Below are 20,453 nucleotides of genomic sequence, written 5' to 3'. Positions count from 1 at the left end.
GGAACACCTGAATTCAATTATTTGGATAGGTGAGCGAATACTTTTGGCAATATAGAGTGTGTGTGTGTGTGTATATATATATATATATATAATTTTTTTTTTTTTTCAAAATAAACAAATCAAAATTAAACACACAACCCGCCATGAGGTAACTGCATGTTCGTTAACTAGTAGATATGTATAGGATGTGTTTCAGGGTGTGGATGGATGGTCATTGTGTTGGTTAACTTGATGTTTCCACTGTCACATTACAGGCTGAAGACATCATAATTAGTCGTCTGGGAACCTGCACAGAAGAAGGAAAGAAGGTTCAGAGAAATGGAGGCAAGAATTTTCTAGCAGTTTTCCGCAGAGTAGAAGATCCACAACAATAGTGTATGAGAACAATCTTTATGCTGGAAGGATGTGAAAATTTCTGAATCACACTTTGATTGCATTGAAAGTGCACAGAACTGCCATAATGTTTGTCTTCCTTGTATTTCAACCTATTAATTTTCACTGTGTATCTTTGTGAATATGAGTAAATATATTATGTTCTCTACATTTTTGACCAGCTCAAACATAACTAAATATAAATAAAATGTGACTTTTAAAATTACAAATCTTCTCTCTGTTCCTGACAGAAAATACTAACAAGCACTAACAGATCTTACTCATACTGTATATAGTAAAGCAAGTCTAGTTTGTTTCTGATAAGGCCCACAGAGTGCCTGTCATTCATAAAATTTGACATATGCCTGTCCCTTAAGAGCATAATATGATTATCAGCTCCATTACATTTTTTTTACCATGTTTATATCCATTCCACAAATTTTCCCTCAAAATCTGAACAGAAAATGTGAAAGTCACCAGGTTCTGTCAGGGCCTACTGAAAACTAGTCAATTCCAAGTATTTTATTTTATGTGGATGCTAAACAGTGGTGGAAAGTAACAACTACTCTTGTTACAGTATTTGAGTACATTTTTCATGTTTCTACTTTTGAGTATAAATAAGTCATAGTACTTTTACTTGAGTTGATTAAATTGAAGTATTTATATTCGCTACATTTATTTTTTAACCACAATTACAAAGTACAAAAAAATGACATAAAACCACAGAAGCCATTAGGGCATAGCAGTGTGCTTCAGAGATTAGATGGCACAAATCTCTTGCGCAAGTCATCCCGGCTTCCCTTGATAACGTATTTGAATTCTACAGAGAATACTGTACTTTAAAGTGCTATGGAGGAACTCAAACATTGAAATGTCTAGACAACCTCGATATTCTAAACAGCACTGACGAAAAGAGGACACAAGTACTGTGCATCATCATAAAATACAAGGCTTTTCAAACTTAACATCACCCGTCAAGTAATTACTTGTGTAGTTTTTCAGCAAACTACTTATTTACTCTTACTTGAGTCATATTATTTCACAGTATTTATACATGTACTCAAGTCAGTTATTTCTTCAGTAGCAATACTTTTACTTAAGTAAAGATTTTTAGTACTCTATCCACCACTGGTGATAAATGTATGAACTCTTGTATGATTGTTAATGGAAGTAAAAGATGTCAATACTGTCTTTTTTATTATTCAATTTACTTAATTCAGCCTACACAAACAAACCAACTTATAACCTACCAATCTGGTCTTTTATACCACTCTTAATATTTTACTATAATACAGTGGCAAGAAAAAGTATGTGAACCCTTTGGAATTGGTTTTCTGCATTAATTGGACATAAAATGTGATATCTTCATCAAAGTCACAAGTATAGACAAACACAATGTGCTTAAGCTAAAAAACACACAAACAGTTATATTCTTTCATGTCTTTAACATATCCGATTAAGCATGCACAGTGCTGTGGAAAAAGTATGTAAACCATTGGATTTAATAACTGGTTGATCCTCCTTTGATTGCAATAACCTCAACCAAATGTTTCTGGTAGCTGCTGGTTAGACCTGCACAACGTTTAGAAGAAATTTTATACCATTCTTCCTTACAGAAATGCTTCAGCTCAGCCATGTTCTTAGGATGTCTGGTGTGAATGGCTTAGGATGTCTTGAGGTCATTCCACAGCATCTCTATTGGGTTAAGGACTGGGCTCTGACTGCGCCACTCCAAAAGGTGGATTTTCTCTTTTTGAAACCATTTTGTAGTGGATTAAATTCAATGTTTAGGGTCATAGCTGCATCACCCAACTTCTACTTGGCTTCAGTTGGCACACAGCCATCCTGATGTTATCCTGTAGGATATCTTGATAAACTTGGGAATTCATTTTTCCCTTGATGATGGCGAGCGGTCCAGGCCCCAAAGCAGCAAAGTAGCCCCAAATCATGATGCTCCCTCCAATTTATTTCACCATTGGAATTATGTTTTCATGTTGGTATGCAGTGCCTTTTTACACCATACGTAGTGCTGCGTGTTCTTCCCAAACAATTAAACCTTAGTTTCATCAGTCTACAAAACATTTTCCCAGAGGCGTTGAGGAGTGTCAAGGTGGTCTTTGCCAAACTTCAGGTGCACAGCAATGTTTTTTTGGGAAAGCAGTGGCTGCTTTCGTGGTGTCCTGCCATGGTCACTATGCCTGGTTAATGTTTTCCGTACAGTAGAGTCATGAACAGAGATGTTAACCAGCTCCAATGATTCTTTCAAGTCTTTAGCTGTCACTCTAGGGTTCTTTATTACCTCACTGAGCATTCTGCAGTGTGCCCTTTGAGTCATATTGGCTGGAAGGCCAATTCAAGGGAGAGTAGCCACAGTACTAAATCATCTCCATTTATAGACAATTTGTCTAACTGTGGACAGATGAATATCTAAGCTCTTTGAGATAAATTTGTAACCATTTTCAGCTCTATGCAATTCAACAATTCTTGATCGTAGCTTCTGAGATATGTTTTTTTGCGAGTCATGTTTCACGTCAGCATATGCTTCTTGTGAATAGCAAACTCAAAATTGTTTAGTACTTTTTATAAGTCAAAGTAGCTCCAACCCACACCTCCAATATCGTATCATTAATTGGATGCCAGGTTTGCCAACTTCTGACTCTAATTAGCTTTTGTTGACGTCATTAGCCTAGGGGTTCACATACTTTTCCAACCTACACTGTGAATGTTTGAATTGTGTTCAATATGTACAAGAATAGTACAATAATTTGTGCGTTATTAGTTAAAACAGATTGTGTGTTCATTATTGTAATTTAGATGATCAAACCAGATTTTAAGATAAATTTATACATAAATCCAGGTAATTCCAAAGGGTTCACACACTTTTTCTTGCCACTGTATACTATATTTTTGTAGGCTGTTAATCAAATGCCTCTATCACAGGGGTTGTCCAAACTACAGCCCGCCAACTGCTCTGATGCTGCCTTCATGAGATTTTTTTTAAATAGAACGGAATTGGGCCCGCTACTGAAATATATGAAATTCATATTCTGAACAATGGATGTTGCTATCACGTACAGCCACATTTCACAGCGCATTCTCTCCACTAGTGCATTCTCTTTGCATTCACCACCGTCGTCACCACTGGCAGACTTCTACAGGTGTTTGGGAAACTCCAGATTTCCACATATGAAGCATCATGCAGAAAGAATGGTGTTTTTTATAAGACTGGTATCAGATTAGTTACTTTGCTTATGTGTTCTTTCTCATTATAATGTCCTATATCACACATAGTATAACTGTTGTTAGTAGAGCTGTCGCTGTGCAGCGTGAGCGGCTGCACAGAGTTTGAGCACGCACAGAAGCACACTCTCCCAGAATGTCCTTTGTAGCGCTTAGAATTTTATTTAATTGTTGTGAATTGGTTCATTTTTATGTTTCATTGAAACAATAATTTATTCACAGTATTCCCAGCACTACTTGAAAGTGAGGACATAAGAGAGAGCGCTCAATAAGCTTGCACATCTGTGCCTGTATTGCACACAAACAGCTTGCAGTTTCAAACAGGAGTGCAATCATTTTTAAGCAACTTGTTTTTTGTTTGTTTTTTTGCATTTGCATTTGCATTTGTACTGGGATTAATTGTTAATTGAGTTAATTGTAAAATAACATAGTATCAGTATGCACAATAGCAGAATAATTTATGTTTAAGAAGAACCTCCTGTGAGCCCAATGGACCACAGATATAGTGAAGTAAATTATTTGATCTCTTACCACTTTAATTCATGTACATAAAGAAATGCACACTTTCCAGACTTGTTTATTTAATTTTCTTTGTTTTCTGAAAATATAAATGAGACATGCTATCATTTAGAGAAACCTACAGTGCCCTCCTCCAGCTGGTGGTCAAGTGATTCAATCTGAAATCTCCAATCTATTCAATCTTCAGTCTCCATTTCGAGCTGTATAAGGACCTTCTTCCAAATTATATTTTATCAAGATTATATTTTTATAATGTGTCTTTCAAGATGATCCTTTTACATACCCTTTACAACTAGGAAGAGATGAGAATTACTTTTAATTCATGTTGCGGTCATAACCATCTGTGATTTATAGTCAGACACATGATTTTCAATTAAAACAACATTTAATTCAGTACCAAGATCCTTTTTGGAGGCAGATGGACCCTTCTCTATATTAAAATGTCCAGCTATGACCTTTTAGGGTACTAGACAACAAGCAAGTTTTAATGCCACATCAAATTAGAAAAGGACATAAAGGATGTATTTCTGTGAGCTTCCCATCAGTCTCCACCTCTGTTACAGCAGATCTTCATCTTATAATTCACATGAATAATCATGTGTGGCCTACTGAAAAGCACTGCTTTAAATCTGTGGAAAAGGATAACATCTGGGAGATCCTACATTAAAAGGGTCCATTAATACAATAACACCACCAGCAACTGTTGGAAAAGCAAGATTATATGATATCGAAGTAAGTTTGCAGAAATCCCAATGTTAAACTGGGTACATCAAAAATGGTTTTAAAATGAAAGTACATACAGTACACAGGAAGATCTGCAAGACTCATCACTTTGTCGTCTTGAACTGCAGAGCTAAACAGCGAGTGGATTTTCTACTCCCCATTGTGCTTCTGACAAGAAGTGTATCCTTTGTATCCTGGTAAGAGTTTTGAATTGTTGTCAGAATGAGATGAGGACCCAAAAGCTGAGTTTATTGAACAATCAGCAGCAGCAAAGTGAATGGATGGAGTATAGCGCCTACCGCCATAGTCCAGGGAAGACAGGGGAACCGATTCACACACAAGGAGGATGCAGAAGTGGACCTACCGGAAGGCCCATGTAGAATGAGTTGTCCCGTTCAGGGAGAAGAGTGGCGAGTCGGAGAACAACAGAGAGGGGAGGAGAGCGGGACATGCTGTTGGATCCTCGGGGTCTGAGGGAACAAAGAGGAGGCAGAGACTAGGGCTGGCAACAGAAAGAGAAGGGGGTGAGATGATCAATGAACAGCTGATCAGAACTGTCCAACAAGAATAAACAAACGGAGCATGAGAGCTGGAATCAGCAAAGCAGAAAAAACAGCAAACAAAAGAGAAAAAGGAACAAAAAACCCAACAGACTAAACTAGAGAAGCGTCAAAGAAAAACTGGTGAAACTGTAATAGTACTCATGAGACAATCTGGCAACTGACTGAGAACACCAGAGAGCCTAAATACGGGATAGAGAATGAGCAGCATGTGAAAACAATCACAGGTGTGAAAGGCAACATTTGCAAGTGAACCCCGTGTGCGCCAACACGTGACAACTGTCAAACGCACCAAAACAAACACACGTCATGAAGGAGGGGACACACACAAGATCACAGAGCTCAGCCCATTTAGTCCAGAGTCCCAACAGTGGTATTATGAGTTCTTTCTGGCTAAAGAAACTAAAAAAGCCACTTTGCTTGATGCGTCTTTTTAAGATGATGTTTTGCAAGCATTTTCCTAGTGGTTTATTCCTTTGTCAGGCATGAGGGCTGTTTATTTGCAGGGGCTGACCCCACGCTGAAGCAGCACACGCTGAGATCGACTGTGTTTATTGCAGGTGCATACAACTCAAAACGCTTATCTCTCAGCTTGCTTTCTTTGGAAATCTGACGCCGGTCCCCTCTCTTTCCGATATTCAGTCTTGGTTCCCGAGGGACCATATGAGTGAGGACAGGTTATAGAGTTTGAGGATGATTTGTCACCGGCTTAAGCTTTGTATCTCTACTCTTCTCCATCTCAAGCGGCTTCGTCTTTTCAGTACGCCTATGACGATGATCGATCACGTTTGGTGGTGGAAATGAAGGGACTGCTACATTGTCGCTGGGGCTTAACAATAGTGACCTCAACGCGAACGACGCTACAGTGATTATAGAAAACAAAATACAAACCAAAATCTATTTAAAATGGGGTGGAGTTGCGGTGGGGAGGCGTACCCAAATTATCTGCATGAAAAAAACATGTACACACCAAATGTTAATTAGTTTTTTACTACGGCTTAAAATAAACTCTTTTTAGATTGACTACCAATTAATACACACATATAAACATCGGAAAAAGATTTTAGCAGGAAATAGCCATTACCTCATACCAAATAAATGATTTAACCACTTACAGAAGTAAAGAACATATGTATAGTAAGAAGTGAAAAACATTATCAGTTCAGCTTGCTTTTTACAACGAAAAGAAGAAAGTTACATCAGTTGTAGCTGTTTTTTAATTAGGCTATTATTGGAATGTTTTAGTTCATTTTTAGTAGGCGTCTGTGTGAGAAGAAATACAGACATGAAATTTACAATATTAACCCCGATATACAGTACAAATGATTCATTGAGTAAACTAATTCTTGGATATATATTTGTTAAAAACTCTTTTAGAACTGGAAACAATCTTGGTAGATTTGACAGTATAACCTGTTTGAATAATTTAAAAGGACTGTCAACCATCCCATGCTGTTGTTTTTTCTTTTCTTTTTTTTTCTTTTTTTCTTTTTTTTTTTTTGCTCAAGTATCCAGGGTGGCACTTCAGAGAGGATAAGATCAAAGTTTTTAAAACACAAACTTCATAAACATAGCAAAGCATTTGGCAGAAACATTTTCCCATGGGAATGCTGACACCCCACTTTGTACAAAAATAATATAGAATAAAATAAAAAACTCCCCCCTTATCCTGACCGCACCAAAAGCGTGAACAGGTTTTAAAAAACACATCCTAAGAGAAATTACACTTTAAAGTTAGGAATCAAAAAAATATCTTGTTCTTAGCATCTAAAGTGTGAACAGGTGCCCTCATCCTGTTTAAACGAATACTTTTTTTTTTTTAAACCCTTCCTAAGAGAAATGACACTTCGAATATGGTTAACACTTCAGAGAGGATCAGATCAAAGTTTTTTAAAACACAAACTTCCTAAACACAGCAAAGCATTTGGCCAAAACATTTTCCTACAGGGGTTGCTGACACCCCCGGATCGACACCTTAAAGCTGGGGGTCAAGAGCCCCCAAAGAAAAAGTGTATATGTTGTGGAAGGAATCAAAGGGAGAATGTACAACTGGATCATGAGCTTCTTGTTAGGTAGAGCTATACAAGTAAGAGTGGAGTCTAGATATACCCAACAGAGAACAGAATTCCACAAGGAAGTGTTTGCAGCTCTAATCTCTTTAATATTATGATGAATTACATTTTCTCTCAGATAGACACTGGAATAGGGAGATCATATGCAGATGATGGAGCTTTATGGAAGAGAGGGCGCAATGTTACATATGTGGTGAATAGTATGCTGTAAATTAGGTCGAGAATTGGGCTAATATTTGGGCGGTTTGCTTTTCAGTGGCAAAAACACAAGTGAATTGCTTCTCAAAAAGGAAAATGAATCCCACAGTGAATATCAATATGTATGGACATCAGCTGGAACAAGTAAAATTTGTTAGATTTGTGGTTATGTGGATGGATTCAAAATTGACCGTTGGAGTTCATATCCTGAAACTAATAGATAAATGTAAAAAAGGAATAAATGTAGGTAATAAGTGGAATAAATGGAGGTGCTTGGCAGGAATTGAATGGGGGGGGGGCAAGTCGTCAGTCACTTTGAAGTATATATTGTGCATTGATCAGATCCGCTACAGATTATGGCAGTATGGTGTACAGTTCTGCATCTATAACATGGCTTAAAATGGTTGAGGCAATAAAATCACAAGCACTACGAATATGCTGTGGAGCATTTAGAACATCTCCAGTGTCATCTTTACAAGTGGAGATGAGGGAAATGCCACTAGAAATCCATAGGCTTAAGTTAAGGAAGAGATATTGGACTGCTGGAAAGGGTCATTTGGAAAGTCATCCAGTTAAAAAAGTACTGAAAGATTGTTGGGAATAGGAGTACAAAAAAATTAAAAAATTAAAATAACAAGCTTTGGATGGATAGTTAGTAAGGAGGCACAGAGTATGGGATTGAATGATGTTGCTATTGCCCCTTCTGTGGCTGTGCCAGCAGTACCTCCTTGGCTCTTCCCAATGCCTGTAATTGACCTCCATGTACATGAAGAAATACATAACAAGGAAATGAAAGTGCCAATAGATACAGCAGTGCAACAAAATCTTAAACATATTATACAATGATACAGATTACCTCATTTTAAAGTTAAAATAGCAAAAAGAATAACAGGGGGGCCTGGGTAGCTCAGCAAGTAAAGACGCTTACTACCACACCTGGAGTCGCAAGTTCGAATCCAGGGCATGCTGAGTGACTCCATTCAGGCTTCTTAAGCAACCAATTGGCCCGGTTGCTAAGGTGGGTAGAGTCACATTGGGTTAACCTCCTCGTGGTTGCTATAAATGTGGTTCTCACTCTCGGTGGGGCATGTGGTCAGTTGTGCGTGGATGCCGCGGAGAATAGCGTGAACCCTCTACACGCTAGGTCTCTGTGGTAATGCGCTCAAGCCACGTGATAAGATGCATGGATTGACTCTCAGAAGCGGAGGCAACTGAGATTCGTCCTTCGCCACCCAGAGTGACTACGCCACCACAAGGACCTAGAGCGCATTGGGAACGGGCAAGCCAAACTGGGGAGAAAAACAGAAGAAAAAAGAAAAGAATAACTGATCATATATCAGTATTCACCACAGAATTACTAGCCATTTTTCTAGCTCTTCAGTGGGTAGAAGAGAGACAACCGAGATCAGTGATATGCACAGATTCTCTATCAGCACTTGCAAGCTTGTCAAGTGGACCATCTATAGCACAAGATATATTATATGAAGTCATTCGGAGTTTGTTCAGAATACGGCAATTAGGATTAATTTTTTATGGGTGCCGGCACATGTAGGAGTGAAAGGGAATGAGATAGGGATGGGAAAATGAAGCCTCGTAAAGCTCTGAGGCTTTCCCTGAGTGTTCCGGGAAAAGATTCAAAGCTTTGAGAGTGTCAAAGTAGTGCTATCTGGTGGTTAGTACAAAATAAAGCAGCAAAAAACCTGAGGATGAAGCACCAACCACACACCTCACTGATGCAGTTTCAATGTTACGTGCACAAATTTACCCATTAAAGTGTGGCAATAAATGACAATATGAACCAATAATTCAATATGATGTAATAGAATAATGTTTATAAAAAAAACAGAGTTGCATATGGTAAATATTTGGGCTGTAATTATTGGTATTCGCTATACTACTTGTATGACAGGGTATTTCATAATGTAACTGAATAAGTTTGAATGAAAGTCAGAGAAGTTTGAAATGGACAAAATGATCCATCCATTTAAAGTGCAGGACTAAGATGTGAATAAGAACATATTGTGTGATGGGATCATCTGGTTTTTAAATGTGCTTATGAGACTTGGCAGTGATGGTGCTTGTGTAACTGTGGGAATGGCAGAGGGGGATGGAGAAGATTTTAATTATTTGTATTGGGAAATAAGAGCTGTTTGGCTTTTGAGTCTATTTCTCCTCTTTGACAGTATTTCCCCTGCCTTAGAGAACACTCTCTCACAGGGTACAGAAGAGACCGGTGTACAAAGAAACTGCAGTGCCGAAGTGTATAGATGGGGGTACACATGTTTTTGTATTTTCCAATATCCCAGTGGATCTTCGGCTCTTTGAATGTTTGTCTCTGTAAGGGACAGAGGTGGGTAGTAATGCCCTACATTTACTCTGTTACATTTACTTGATTAACTTTTTGGAAAAATGTACTTTTATGAGTATGTTTTATGGTCGGTACTTTTCACTCTTACTCAAGTAAATTTCTGATTAATTTTCTTTAGATACTTCTGTCTCCCCCACAGTTATCAGCATTTTGCTCACTTTCGTTTCATCAATCCGTTGACATCCAGCATTTACCTATCCCATCCTCGTCGCCAAAAATGTAGTCTCGTGTACAGGTGCATCTCAATAAATTAGAATGTCGTGGAAAAGTTCATTTATTTCAGTAATTCAACTCAAATTGTGAAACTCGTGTATTAAATAAATTCAATGCACACAGACTGAAGTAGTTTAAGTTTTTGGTTCTTTTAATTGTGATGATTTTGGCTCACATTTAACAAAAACCCACCAATTCACTATCTCAAAAAATTAGAATATGGTGACATGCCAATCAGCTAATCAACTCAAAACACCTGCAAAGGTTTCCTGAGCCTTCAAAATGGTCTCTCAGTTTGGTTCACTAGGCTACACAATCATGGGGAAGACTGCTGATCTGACAGTTGTCCACAAGGAGGGTAAGTCACAAACATTCATTGCCAAAGAAGCTGGCTGTTCACAGAGTGCTCTATCCAAGCATGTTAACAGAAAGTTGAGTGGAAGGAAAAAGTGTGGAAGAAAAAGATGCACAACCAGCCGAGAGAACCGCAGCCTTATGAGGATTGTCAAGCAAAATCGATTGAAGAATTTGGGTGAACTTCACAAGGAATGGATTGAGGCTGGGGTCAAGGCATCAAGAGCCACCACACACAGACATGTCAAGGAATTTGGCTACAGTTGTCGTATTCCTCTTGTTAAGCCACTCCTGAACCACAGACAACGTCAGAGGCGTCTTACCTGGGCTAAGGAGAAGAAGAACTGGACTGTTGCCCAGTGGTCCAAAGTCCTCTTTTCAGATGAGAGCAAGTTTTGTATTTCATTTGGAAACCAAGGTCCTAGAGTCTGGAGGAAGGGTGGAGAAGCTCATAGCCCAAGTTGCTTGAAGTCCAGTGTTAAGTTTCCACAGTCTGTGATGATTTGGGGTGCAATGTCATCTGCTGGTGTTGGTCCATTGTGTTTTTTGAAAACCAAAGTCACTGCACCCGTTTACCAAGAAATTTTGGAGCACTTCATGCTTCCTTCTGCTGACAAGCTTTTTAAAGATGCTGATTTCATTTTCCAGCAGAATTTGGCACCTGCCCACACTGCCAAAAGCACCAAAAGTTGGTTAAATGACCATGGTGTTGGTGTGCTTGACTGGCCAACAAACTCACCAGACCTGAACCCCATAGAGAATCTATGGGGTATTGTCAAGAGGAAAATGAGAAACAAGAGACCAAAAAATGCAGATGAGCTGAAGGCCACTGTCAAAGAAATCTGGGCTTCCATACCACCTCAGCAGTGCCACAAACTGATCACCTCCATGCCACGCCGAATTGAGGCAGTAATTAAAGCAAAAGGAGCCCCTACCAAGTATTGAGTACATATACAGTAAATGAACATACTTTCCAGAAGGCCAACAATTCACTAAAAATGTTTTTTTTATTGGTCTTATGATGTATTCTAATTTTTTGAGATAGTGAATTGGTGGGTTTTTGTTAAATGTGAGCCAAAATCATCACAATTAAAAGAACCAAAGACTTAAACTACTTCAGTCTGTGCGCATTGAATTTATTTAATACACGAGTTTCACAATTTGAGTTGAATTACTGAAATAAATGAACTTTTCCACGACATTCTAATTCATTGAGATGCACCTGTATATTAATCACACTACTACATCCATAGAGTTGAAGTTAACACTTGTTATTTTCCAGCTTTAATATAAAGACATTATATACAAGTGCCTCCATCCAGGGACCTCTTCTTCAACTGCCTTAAGGTAAGAACACAATACTCAGTATACATAGCGACCTCTAGTGGTTACTACAGGATACTACAGCACGGCATTCGATGTGAGGGCATATGGTAGGCTATGTTCGAATTAAATTGATTAGTGCAAAGATGTAGGCTTTTGGTGAGCTGTTTAGGGAAAACTTGAAACAGCCAGATTGCTGTCAGTTTCTAGGTGGGTGATGGTTCGTTTGGTATGAGTGGCATTATATGGGTTACAGAGCAATGCGGGCTGGGACGCATAGTCTGAAAGACGTGCTGCGGTTGTGGCATGTGACCAGTTTTGGCACTTGGAAAGCACATGCGCTGTTTGCAGTGTAGTGGGGGTTTGTTGCATGGCCGGAAAGATGCCACAGTTGCAGCCCTTGGATAGCGCGTTGCACTGTTTACGGTGTAGTGGGAGGTTTAGTCGTCCAAAAGATGCCACAGTTGCGACACATGGGCAGCATGTTTGTGCTGCTAAGGGATAAGTTGAGCTAATAAAAGACATGGTAACATGGAAAACGTATCGCCTGCGGACACCTGGACGTAATTGTTTGCTAGATTAAATGTCAGGAACATGTGAAACAATGTCAGGAAACATGCTTGCGAACCAACTTTCTATTTGTGAATCTCTTTCCATTTTTATGTTAATATGCAACAATTCCATCTCCATACAACGATGACTCATAAAGTAAGGTCTGGGTTCGAACATTCCGACATGCAAAGCGAAGTGCGCATGTGATTGGACAAAAAAGTGAGGCTTTGTTTGTCATCGATCACGTGACTCTGTGAAAACAATACACGCCTTGATACAGGGCTTCACTGGAGATTGTGCTGCATGCTCATTACGTGCCTCGAAGCTTCAGTGTCATACGTAAAATCACTAGAATGAGGAGGTAGACCATCTGGCTAAGCAGGCCCTGAAAAAACCACAAATTGACATTAAGGTGACATTGAGTAAAGCAGAAGTTAAAGGGTTAATTATGATTGCCGTTAAAAAGAAATGGCAGAAGTTCTGGGATAGTAAAACAAGAGGTAGACATTTGCATCGTATTCAGGTATATGGTGGAGCAGTGAGGGTTAAATACGGCAATAGGAAAAAGATGTTATTATTTCCCGACTGCGTATTGGACATTCAGCGTTAAATCAGAGTCTACACATAATAGGGAAACATGAGACCGGTAACTGTGAAAAATGTGGACATCCCAAAACGGTAGAACATATACTCCTAAACTGTGTTGCATATGAAAGAGAAAGACTCAATCTAATTCTAGCGGTAAGATCGTTGGGAATCAACAATATTTTACTCAAGGTTCTAATTAATGGCCCAAAGCAATCAAGAATTTACTATGAATTATTTAATTATTTGAAAGAGACAGGACTGATCAATAGGATTTTTTATTATTATTATTTATTTATTTATTTTCTGCCATTATCCAACCAGTTTACGCTCCACACTCCAGTCCAGTAGGTGGCGGAAATGCACATTTTACCAACCACCATAAAACATCACCAGAAGAAGAGGAAGACAACCATTGGAGTCATATATATTACCTTAATGTTGCCTTTATGTCCTTTTTGGAGCTAAAAGATTTGGTCACCATTCACCTGCATTGTGTGAACAAACATATGTCATATTTCCATTAAAATATCTTTGTTTGAATTCTGTGGAAGAAAGTCATAGGAGTTTGAGATGACATCACAAAAGGCTACAGTCATTGACCCTGAAGGAGGACACAAATTAAGAACCAAGGGCTTGTAAACTTTTTAACAGGATAATTTGTACATTTAGATATGATCCGGATTTGTGAAATGTATGTACATATCTGTAATATCAAATAGCTTCATTAATGCAGTACTAAAAAAAGCTACTTTTAAAAAAACATGTTGTAGATGCTGCAAAGGATGTAAATTTACAAGCAGAACTGTATATATTATTAAGATGAATTTACCTTGTAGGTTTTCTACAATTTTTCCCACTTTTTGGCAGCTTTGGCAGGGGTTACCACACCAAGCAAACCCATCTCTTTCAGTACAGTTCTGTAGTGCATATAACGTAATGATTTAAATATTACTAATTAGACATATCAAATGAAACTGAACTCTACTAATTCCTGAGGAAAAGTAATCTACAAACTCACTCCTATCCAAACTGGGCTGCGTTCCTGCGCCCAGAGAAGAGATGCCCATTGGCCATCCTGCTCATTATGTGACGCGTTACGTCTTCATCCGTCCCTAAAACAATAGAAAATCGTCGGTACATTATTTTATAAGGTGTATGCGAATACAGTAGTTACATGTGATAAATAATATATGTGAACAATCCAACAAATTATAATTTGTTGAAATCTGAAAAAGAAAAATTACCCTTGCTAGTTACGAGTCAAAAATTGCATTTAAGCGGAGTTAGGTGGCCAATCATAAATTAACCCATCAATATGTATAATTTTACTTCGTTATATCTTGATACAGATGTATTTTTATTAATAAAATAGTTACTTACATTTATAAAAGTTGCCGCCTCCGGTGTTTGGAGTTTTTTTTTTTTTTTTTTTTTTGCCACTCTGCCGCCGTCTCTTGGATTATGGGAAATAAGGGTCGGAGAGTGTACTTCGTATGTACCCTCGAAATCAGATTGCATTGTGGTTAAGAATGAGTGAACAAATGTAAGGAATGGATTCGGACACCACTAAAAAATGGCCGACACCCGAAATAGTGCACTATTTAGTGGATAGGGGGCGGTTTCGGACACAGCTTTGGTTTAATGGTATTTAATAATTCGTAGATTACATTTAATAGATAATACTTTCATGAAAACATTTGCAGTTGGTTTTTACAAAATGTCATTATACATGTTTTGACTAGCAGTTGTCGCCAGCGTACGCTGTTTCGAGCGCTTCGGTTCAAACGAATCGGAGTTTCGAAAAGCTTAGTTTCTACCATCACTATAATTGCCTTTTCGAAATAATTCTTCAGACAAGTTGAATTTGAGAAATGACGGTGGTGCGCTAACATTTTCAGTTCCACTTCACACGCATGTCAGGATAATTCATGTACATATTCATGCTCCGCCCACTGGAACCAAATATCACGGGAACTGAATACACTGTAACATCGGGTGGACTCAATTGCTCACGACAAAGCCATTCACATATTTAGTTTGTCTGCAACACGCCAGTAACCCATAAAAGAAGAAGAATCCATCCAAGAACAAAAAATAAATAAAAATCCCAAACAACCTGTTCCTGTAGCGGAATATTGCGGAAACGGCTTAAAGATTCGACTCGACATTTTGCCTGGTGTGGGTTAGTCTGGAACAATGCATTCGGGCAGCTTGGAGAGAGCGGCTTCGCTAAGGAAACGGACACTTTCTCGGGGAATGAGCGAAGACGAGTCTCTGCGACTTATTGCCAGAGAGGTAAGAGGGCAAGATTCACCCCTAAGAATCTCTTCTTTTTTCTTTCTTTCTTTTTTTTTTGATGACGTGTAAACTGAAACATCAGATTTCACTAATTAATTGTCTGATGATCTTTCATAACCGATTCATTTTCATAACCGATCTTTCTTCATCCGCGACCGACCGAGTATTTATTATAACATGCAAAGCCGAGATAAGATAATAATATAAATATTACATAATGCTCTAAACACGATATCATCAGATGGATTATTTGAGACTATGTTATGTGCCCTGTATCTTTTTATGGTGTTAATTATACAGAAATACATACAGTGAAAGAACGTTTATTTACTTAAAAAAAAATAAGGGCGAGGTATTATTTAAGAGCACACCCTCCGCTTCTATGTGCGCTAACATGACAAGTCTCGCGATTAAAACTACACAACGTGATTAACAAGGTTTCGGCGTGTTTCTAGCTCCCTATAGAGCTGTTCAGCTTGTTTATAAAAAACCCGGAAGATAATTCGCCATGGGTTCCCTCTGGATTTTCCTGTGTGTTTTGTAATGGGGTTTTTGAACTTATCTGTAAAAAAAATGTCTGTGGTAAACATTACTTGACGAAATGTGGACGTTTTGTTCTACAACAAATTACAGTCTGTGTATGTGAGTGCAGTGGAGCGGCAACAGTTTCGAAGTTTTTTATTTTAATATTTTTTTTTAATTACATTTTCAAACAAGATACAGTAAACAGATAGTCTACGAAAAAATAATTCACAAAACATCTAAAGCAATAGAAATTAAACATACAATAAATGAATAAAAAATAAATAGAAATAAATAACATGAAACTTTACAAAAAACAAAAACAAAAAAAAAAAATAGTCACCTTCAGAAAGTCAGGAGGTAACTCTTATAATGAAACCATACTTGTTTTAATCAACATAGCAGTTTTAGCGGCTTAGTTTCGCATTTGTCACCTTTTGGGCCAAATAAACAAGTGCGCAGCCATCTTGAAAATTTTGTCTTGGAACTAACTGTCTCGCTGTTGCTATATATATATATATATATACATATACATACAGGGTTGGGGAGTAACGAAATACATATAACGGGAATACGTATTTAAAATACAAAATATAAGTAACTGTATTCCACTACAGTTACAATTTAAATCACTGGTATTTAGAATACAGTTTCATTCAAAATGTATTTTGATGACTGAAGAGATTACTTTGCATTTTATTGTCATTTGTTTCATTTAATATTTAGTCCTTTCAGATGGAAAATGTATACATAAATGATGCGATCCAAAGTGCATTTGAACAGCAGAGAAACACTTTCTTATGATGTTTGGCATTCATACAAGCAGACAGAGAATTAAGTCTGGAGCACAAGAAATAGAAATAAACCTTGTGTAAATTGTCAGCTTTATGCTAAGCTAAAATGCTATTTCTAGCCATTTTACATGAACATGTTACCAGGCAGACTCACTCCATAAACTCTTGGGGAAAAATACTTTTTGTCTTTCCCCACATAATCCATTTTGATCGACTCTTATCAGTATCTTCAATACGAACAGGAAGTTAGATGACAAAATGCAGAAGAGCAGAGCGCAGGAAAGGGGTGGGGCTGAATAAGGTGAATCCAATGAAAGTAGGGAATCTCAATGTAGTAGACGAATCGTGTAAAGCCCTTCAAAAATGCCCACGCCCCCACTGGGTTGTCCAGTTCACGCTCCTTGCTCGCTCCGTGACCCTGGATAAGAGAAACCCTGCTTGGTGTTCGCTCCATGGCAAAAATTTTGCCTAACTACAGCTCCACTGTAAAGTTAGTTCAGTATTATTTTAAATATCACAAACCTCTGTGCAGAAGATGTATTAAATGAAAAATTCATACACAATACTTGGAGAAAAGCTACAGTGTGCTTTATTGTACCATTAACATTAGCTCATGTCTAAATTAAGGTGTTAAATAAACAGCTAAATTCTATTTAATACAGGACATAAAATAGTTGATGTGGTGATTAGAATGATAATGATTATTCAAAAAATAATTAAGGGGGATACAGTTCATTATACAATACAAATAGTATATATAGTATATATAAAATATACAGTAGGTTGTATTGTACTGTATTGACATTCAGGCTGTCGGTTTGATAGTCAGTTGCCAGTGTGTTGTTAAGAGAGTATATAATTTATATTCTCAGAGAGAATATAATTTATGACAGTCCAGTGTAAGATTAATAAAGTGCAGTGCTGATGTATATTGATCGTGAGTGATCAAGAGTTCAAAAGTCTGATTGCTTGGAGGAAGAAGCTGTCATGAAGTCAGCTGGTGCGGGTCCTGATGCTGCGATACCGCCTGCCTGATGGTAGCAGTGAGAGCAGCCCATGGCTCGGGTGGCTGGAGTCTCTGATGATCCTCCGAGCTTTTTTCACACACCGCCTGGTATATATGTCCTGCAGGGAGGGAAGCTCACCTCCGATGATGTGTCTGGCAGTTCGCACCACCCTTTGCAGGGCTTTGCGGTTGTGGGCGGTGCTATTGCCGTACCAGTCAGGATGCTCTCTACGGTGCTGGTGTAGAACCGTGTGAGGATGTGGCGGTTCATTCCAAACTTCCTCAGCCGTCTCAGGAAGAAGAGGCGCTGATGAGCGTTCTTAACAATGGCCTCAGTGTGGACGGACCATGTGAGTTCCTCAGTGATGTGGACACCGAGGAACTTGAAGCTGCTGACTCTCTCCACCGGTGCTTCATTGATGGTGATGGGGCTGTGTTCTCTGTCTTTTCTCCTGAAGTCCACCACAAGCTCCTTTGTCTTGCTGTCGTTGAGGGAGAGGTTGTGCTCCTGACACCAGCGTGTCAGAGTGTGCACCTCCTCTCTGTAGGCTGTTTCATCATTGTCAGTGATCAGACCTACCACCGTTGTATCATTAGCAAACTTGATGGCATTGGAGCTGTGTGTTGCCACACAGTCATGTGTGTACAGGGAATACAGGAGTGGGCTGAGAATACAGCCCTGTGGGGCTCCAGTGTTGAGGGTCAGTGATGAGGAGATGTTGCTGCCCATTCTAACCACCTGGCGTCTGCTTGACAGGAAGTCCAGGATCCAGCTGCACAGCGAGCAGTTTAAGCCCAGAGCCCGGAGTTTCACATCAAGCTTGGAGGGCACTATGGTGTTGAATGCTGAGCTGTAATCTACAAACAGCATTCTCACATAAGTGATCCTTTTTTCCAGGTGGGTGAGAGCAGTGTGTAGTGTAGATGCAATGGTATCATCAGTGGAGAGTTTGTTGCAGTAAGCAAACTGCAATGGGTCCAGTGAGGGATGCAGCACAGAGCAGATGTAATCTCTGATTAGTCTCTCAAAGCATTTGCTGATGATGGGGGTCAGAGCAACAGGACGCCAGTCATTTAAGCAAGTCATTTTGGATTGCTTTGGTACAGGCACAGTGGTGGACATTTTAAAGCATGTGGGGACCACAGACAAGGAGAGGGAAAGGTTGAAAATGTCCATAAAAACACCTGCCAACTGGAACATCTCCAGTCCGCGTGATCAAAACAGTCTTGTAGCATATAGTCTGATTGGTCCGACCAGCACTGGGTTGTTCTGAGGGTGGGTGCTTCCAATTTCAGTTTCTGCCTGTAAGCGGGCAGAAGCAGAATGGAAGAGTGGTCCGATTTGCCAAATGGTGGGCGGGGGAAGGATTTGTAGCCATCCCGGAAGGGAGAGTAGCAATGGTCCAAAACCCGGTCCCCTCATATGTTGAAACTGATGTGTTGGTGGTACTTTGGTGCAATTGATTTGAAATTGGCTTTGTTAAAGTCCCCGGTCACAATGAACATGGCCTCAGGGTGTGCAGTTCCTTGAGTGCCCGGTCTGTGTCGGCTTGTGGGGGGATGTATACAGCAGTGAGAATGACCGCTGTGAATTCCCTCGGTAGCCAGAATGGTCGACACAGAAGCATGAGAAATTCCAGATCAGGAGAGCAGAAAGACTTGATAGAATGTACGTTCCTCTGATCACACCAGGATTTGTTGATCATAAAACATACACCACCACCTCTGCTTTTACCTGAGAGGTATTTTGCTCTGTCCACTTGGTGCACGGAGAACCCTGTGGGTTTGATGGCTGAATCTGGAATCTCAGCAGACATCCAAGTTTGTTGTCCAGAGACTGAACATTTGCCAGTAGAATACTGGGTAGCGGTGGTCAATTTGCATGACGTCTTACTCTGATGAGAACGCCGGCTCTATTTCCCCTTTTCCTTCTGCGTTTCCGCAGCCGGGCTGCCCAGACAAAGGGCTCTGCTGCCGTGTTTGTAAACAGCGGGTCGGCATTAAGGAATTTGAAGTCCGGTTTACGGTGTGCAATTGCAGAACCAATGTCCAAAAGTGTTTGTCTGTCGTAGACAATAAGGCAGACAACATCCAAGACAAAAAACATAAGAACTGTAAACGAAACAAACAAAAAACTGCAATGTTGTGTCGGAGCTCGCAATGCAGCAGCCATACTCAGCGCCATCTTGAGTCCAAAAGTTAACACGTTAATTTAGTGTGATTTTAAATATATGAAAAATAACGTGTTAAAAACATTTACACAATTAAGCATGTCTCAGACCTATACGTAAATTCCATAATAACTAATGTTCCTACCATCGGAGCAATTCAAGCTTGATGTACCACCTTAAAGTTTTTAAGAATATGTGGCAGTAGGGGGATCATTTTCAAACTTTCAAACTACGTTTTAACTTGACACGGCATCCTACAAACACAGCACTTATGACCAGAAATGCTGAAAACTAGTGTGAAGTGCATAATACATAGACCAACAATAAAAAAAATAGGGCAGAGGGAAGTAGGCCAATAATAGGGTTATATTCACTGATATGTAAATAAAACACACAATATTTTTTTTTTACTTTTAAAGCCACTTTTTGTGTTGTCTAAATTCATGTCTATTGCCACAATATACTGTATGTAAATGATGTATTTGAGTGATCTGAATTATAATATATATATATATATATATATACATACATACACACACATACACAGTGTATATATGATTATACTAAATAATTATGTTTT

At 39.0% G+C, this 20,453-nt stretch overlaps 2 protein-coding genes and 1 long non-coding RNA gene across 6 annotated transcripts in view; 2 read left to right on the top strand and 1 right to left on the bottom strand.

Moving 5' to 3' along the window:
• mettl1 (methyltransferase 1, tRNA methylguanosine) overlaps positions 1-619 on the top strand; it is a 113,684-nt gene extending 113,065 nt beyond the window's left edge. The window contains exon 5 of one of the 2 annotated variants that reach the window (XM_051672382.1): positions 255-619. In XM_051672382.1, the coding sequence (XP_051528342.1) occupies positions 255-374 (120 nt within the window). In that variant the 3' untranslated portion in view covers positions 375-619. The remainder of the gene's footprint in view (positions 1-254) is intronic. The other variant, XM_051672381.1, reaches the window with a different exon arrangement.
• A 4,335-nt stretch (positions 620-4,954) lies between these two features.
• On the bottom strand, positions 4,955-14,876 carry LOC127425998 (uncharacterized). 2 transcript variants are annotated; one of them, XR_007894727.1, is made up of 7 exons: positions 14,463-14,876; positions 14,101-14,194; positions 13,912-13,999; positions 13,514-13,567; positions 8,621-8,973; positions 5,154-5,324; positions 4,955-5,048 (listed from the first exon to the last, which is right to left on the bottom strand). It is a non-coding gene; the product is annotated as an uncharacterized LOC127425998 (long non-coding RNA). The 2 variants fall into 2 exon arrangements; XR_007894726.1 differs by lacking the exons at positions 4,955-5,048; positions 5,154-5,324 and having other exon boundaries at positions 6,983-8,973.
• Positions 14,877-15,055: 179 nt separating this feature from the next.
• si:ch1073-456m8.1 (uncharacterized) overlaps positions 15,056-20,453 on the top strand; it is a 92,527-nt gene continuing 87,129 nt past the window's right edge. For both annotated transcript variants that reach the window (XM_051672369.1, XM_051672368.1), the window contains exon 1: positions 15,056-15,377. In XM_051672369.1, the coding sequence (XP_051528329.1) occupies positions 15,279-15,377 (99 nt within the window). In that variant the 5' untranslated portion in view covers positions 15,056-15,278. The remainder of the gene's footprint in view (positions 15,378-20,453) is intronic.

Source organism: Myxocyprinus asiaticus, chromosome 35 (assembly GCF_019703515.2).
Source record: "Myxocyprinus asiaticus isolate MX2 ecotype Aquarium Trade chromosome 35, UBuf_Myxa_2, whole genome shotgun sequence".
In the NCBI taxonomy this organism is placed as follows: domain Eukaryota; kingdom Metazoa; phylum Chordata; class Actinopteri; order Cypriniformes; family Catostomidae; genus Myxocyprinus; species Myxocyprinus asiaticus.
The sequence above is the reverse complement of the archived record's forward strand: the minus strand, read 5'-3'. Positions and strand labels throughout refer to the sequence as shown.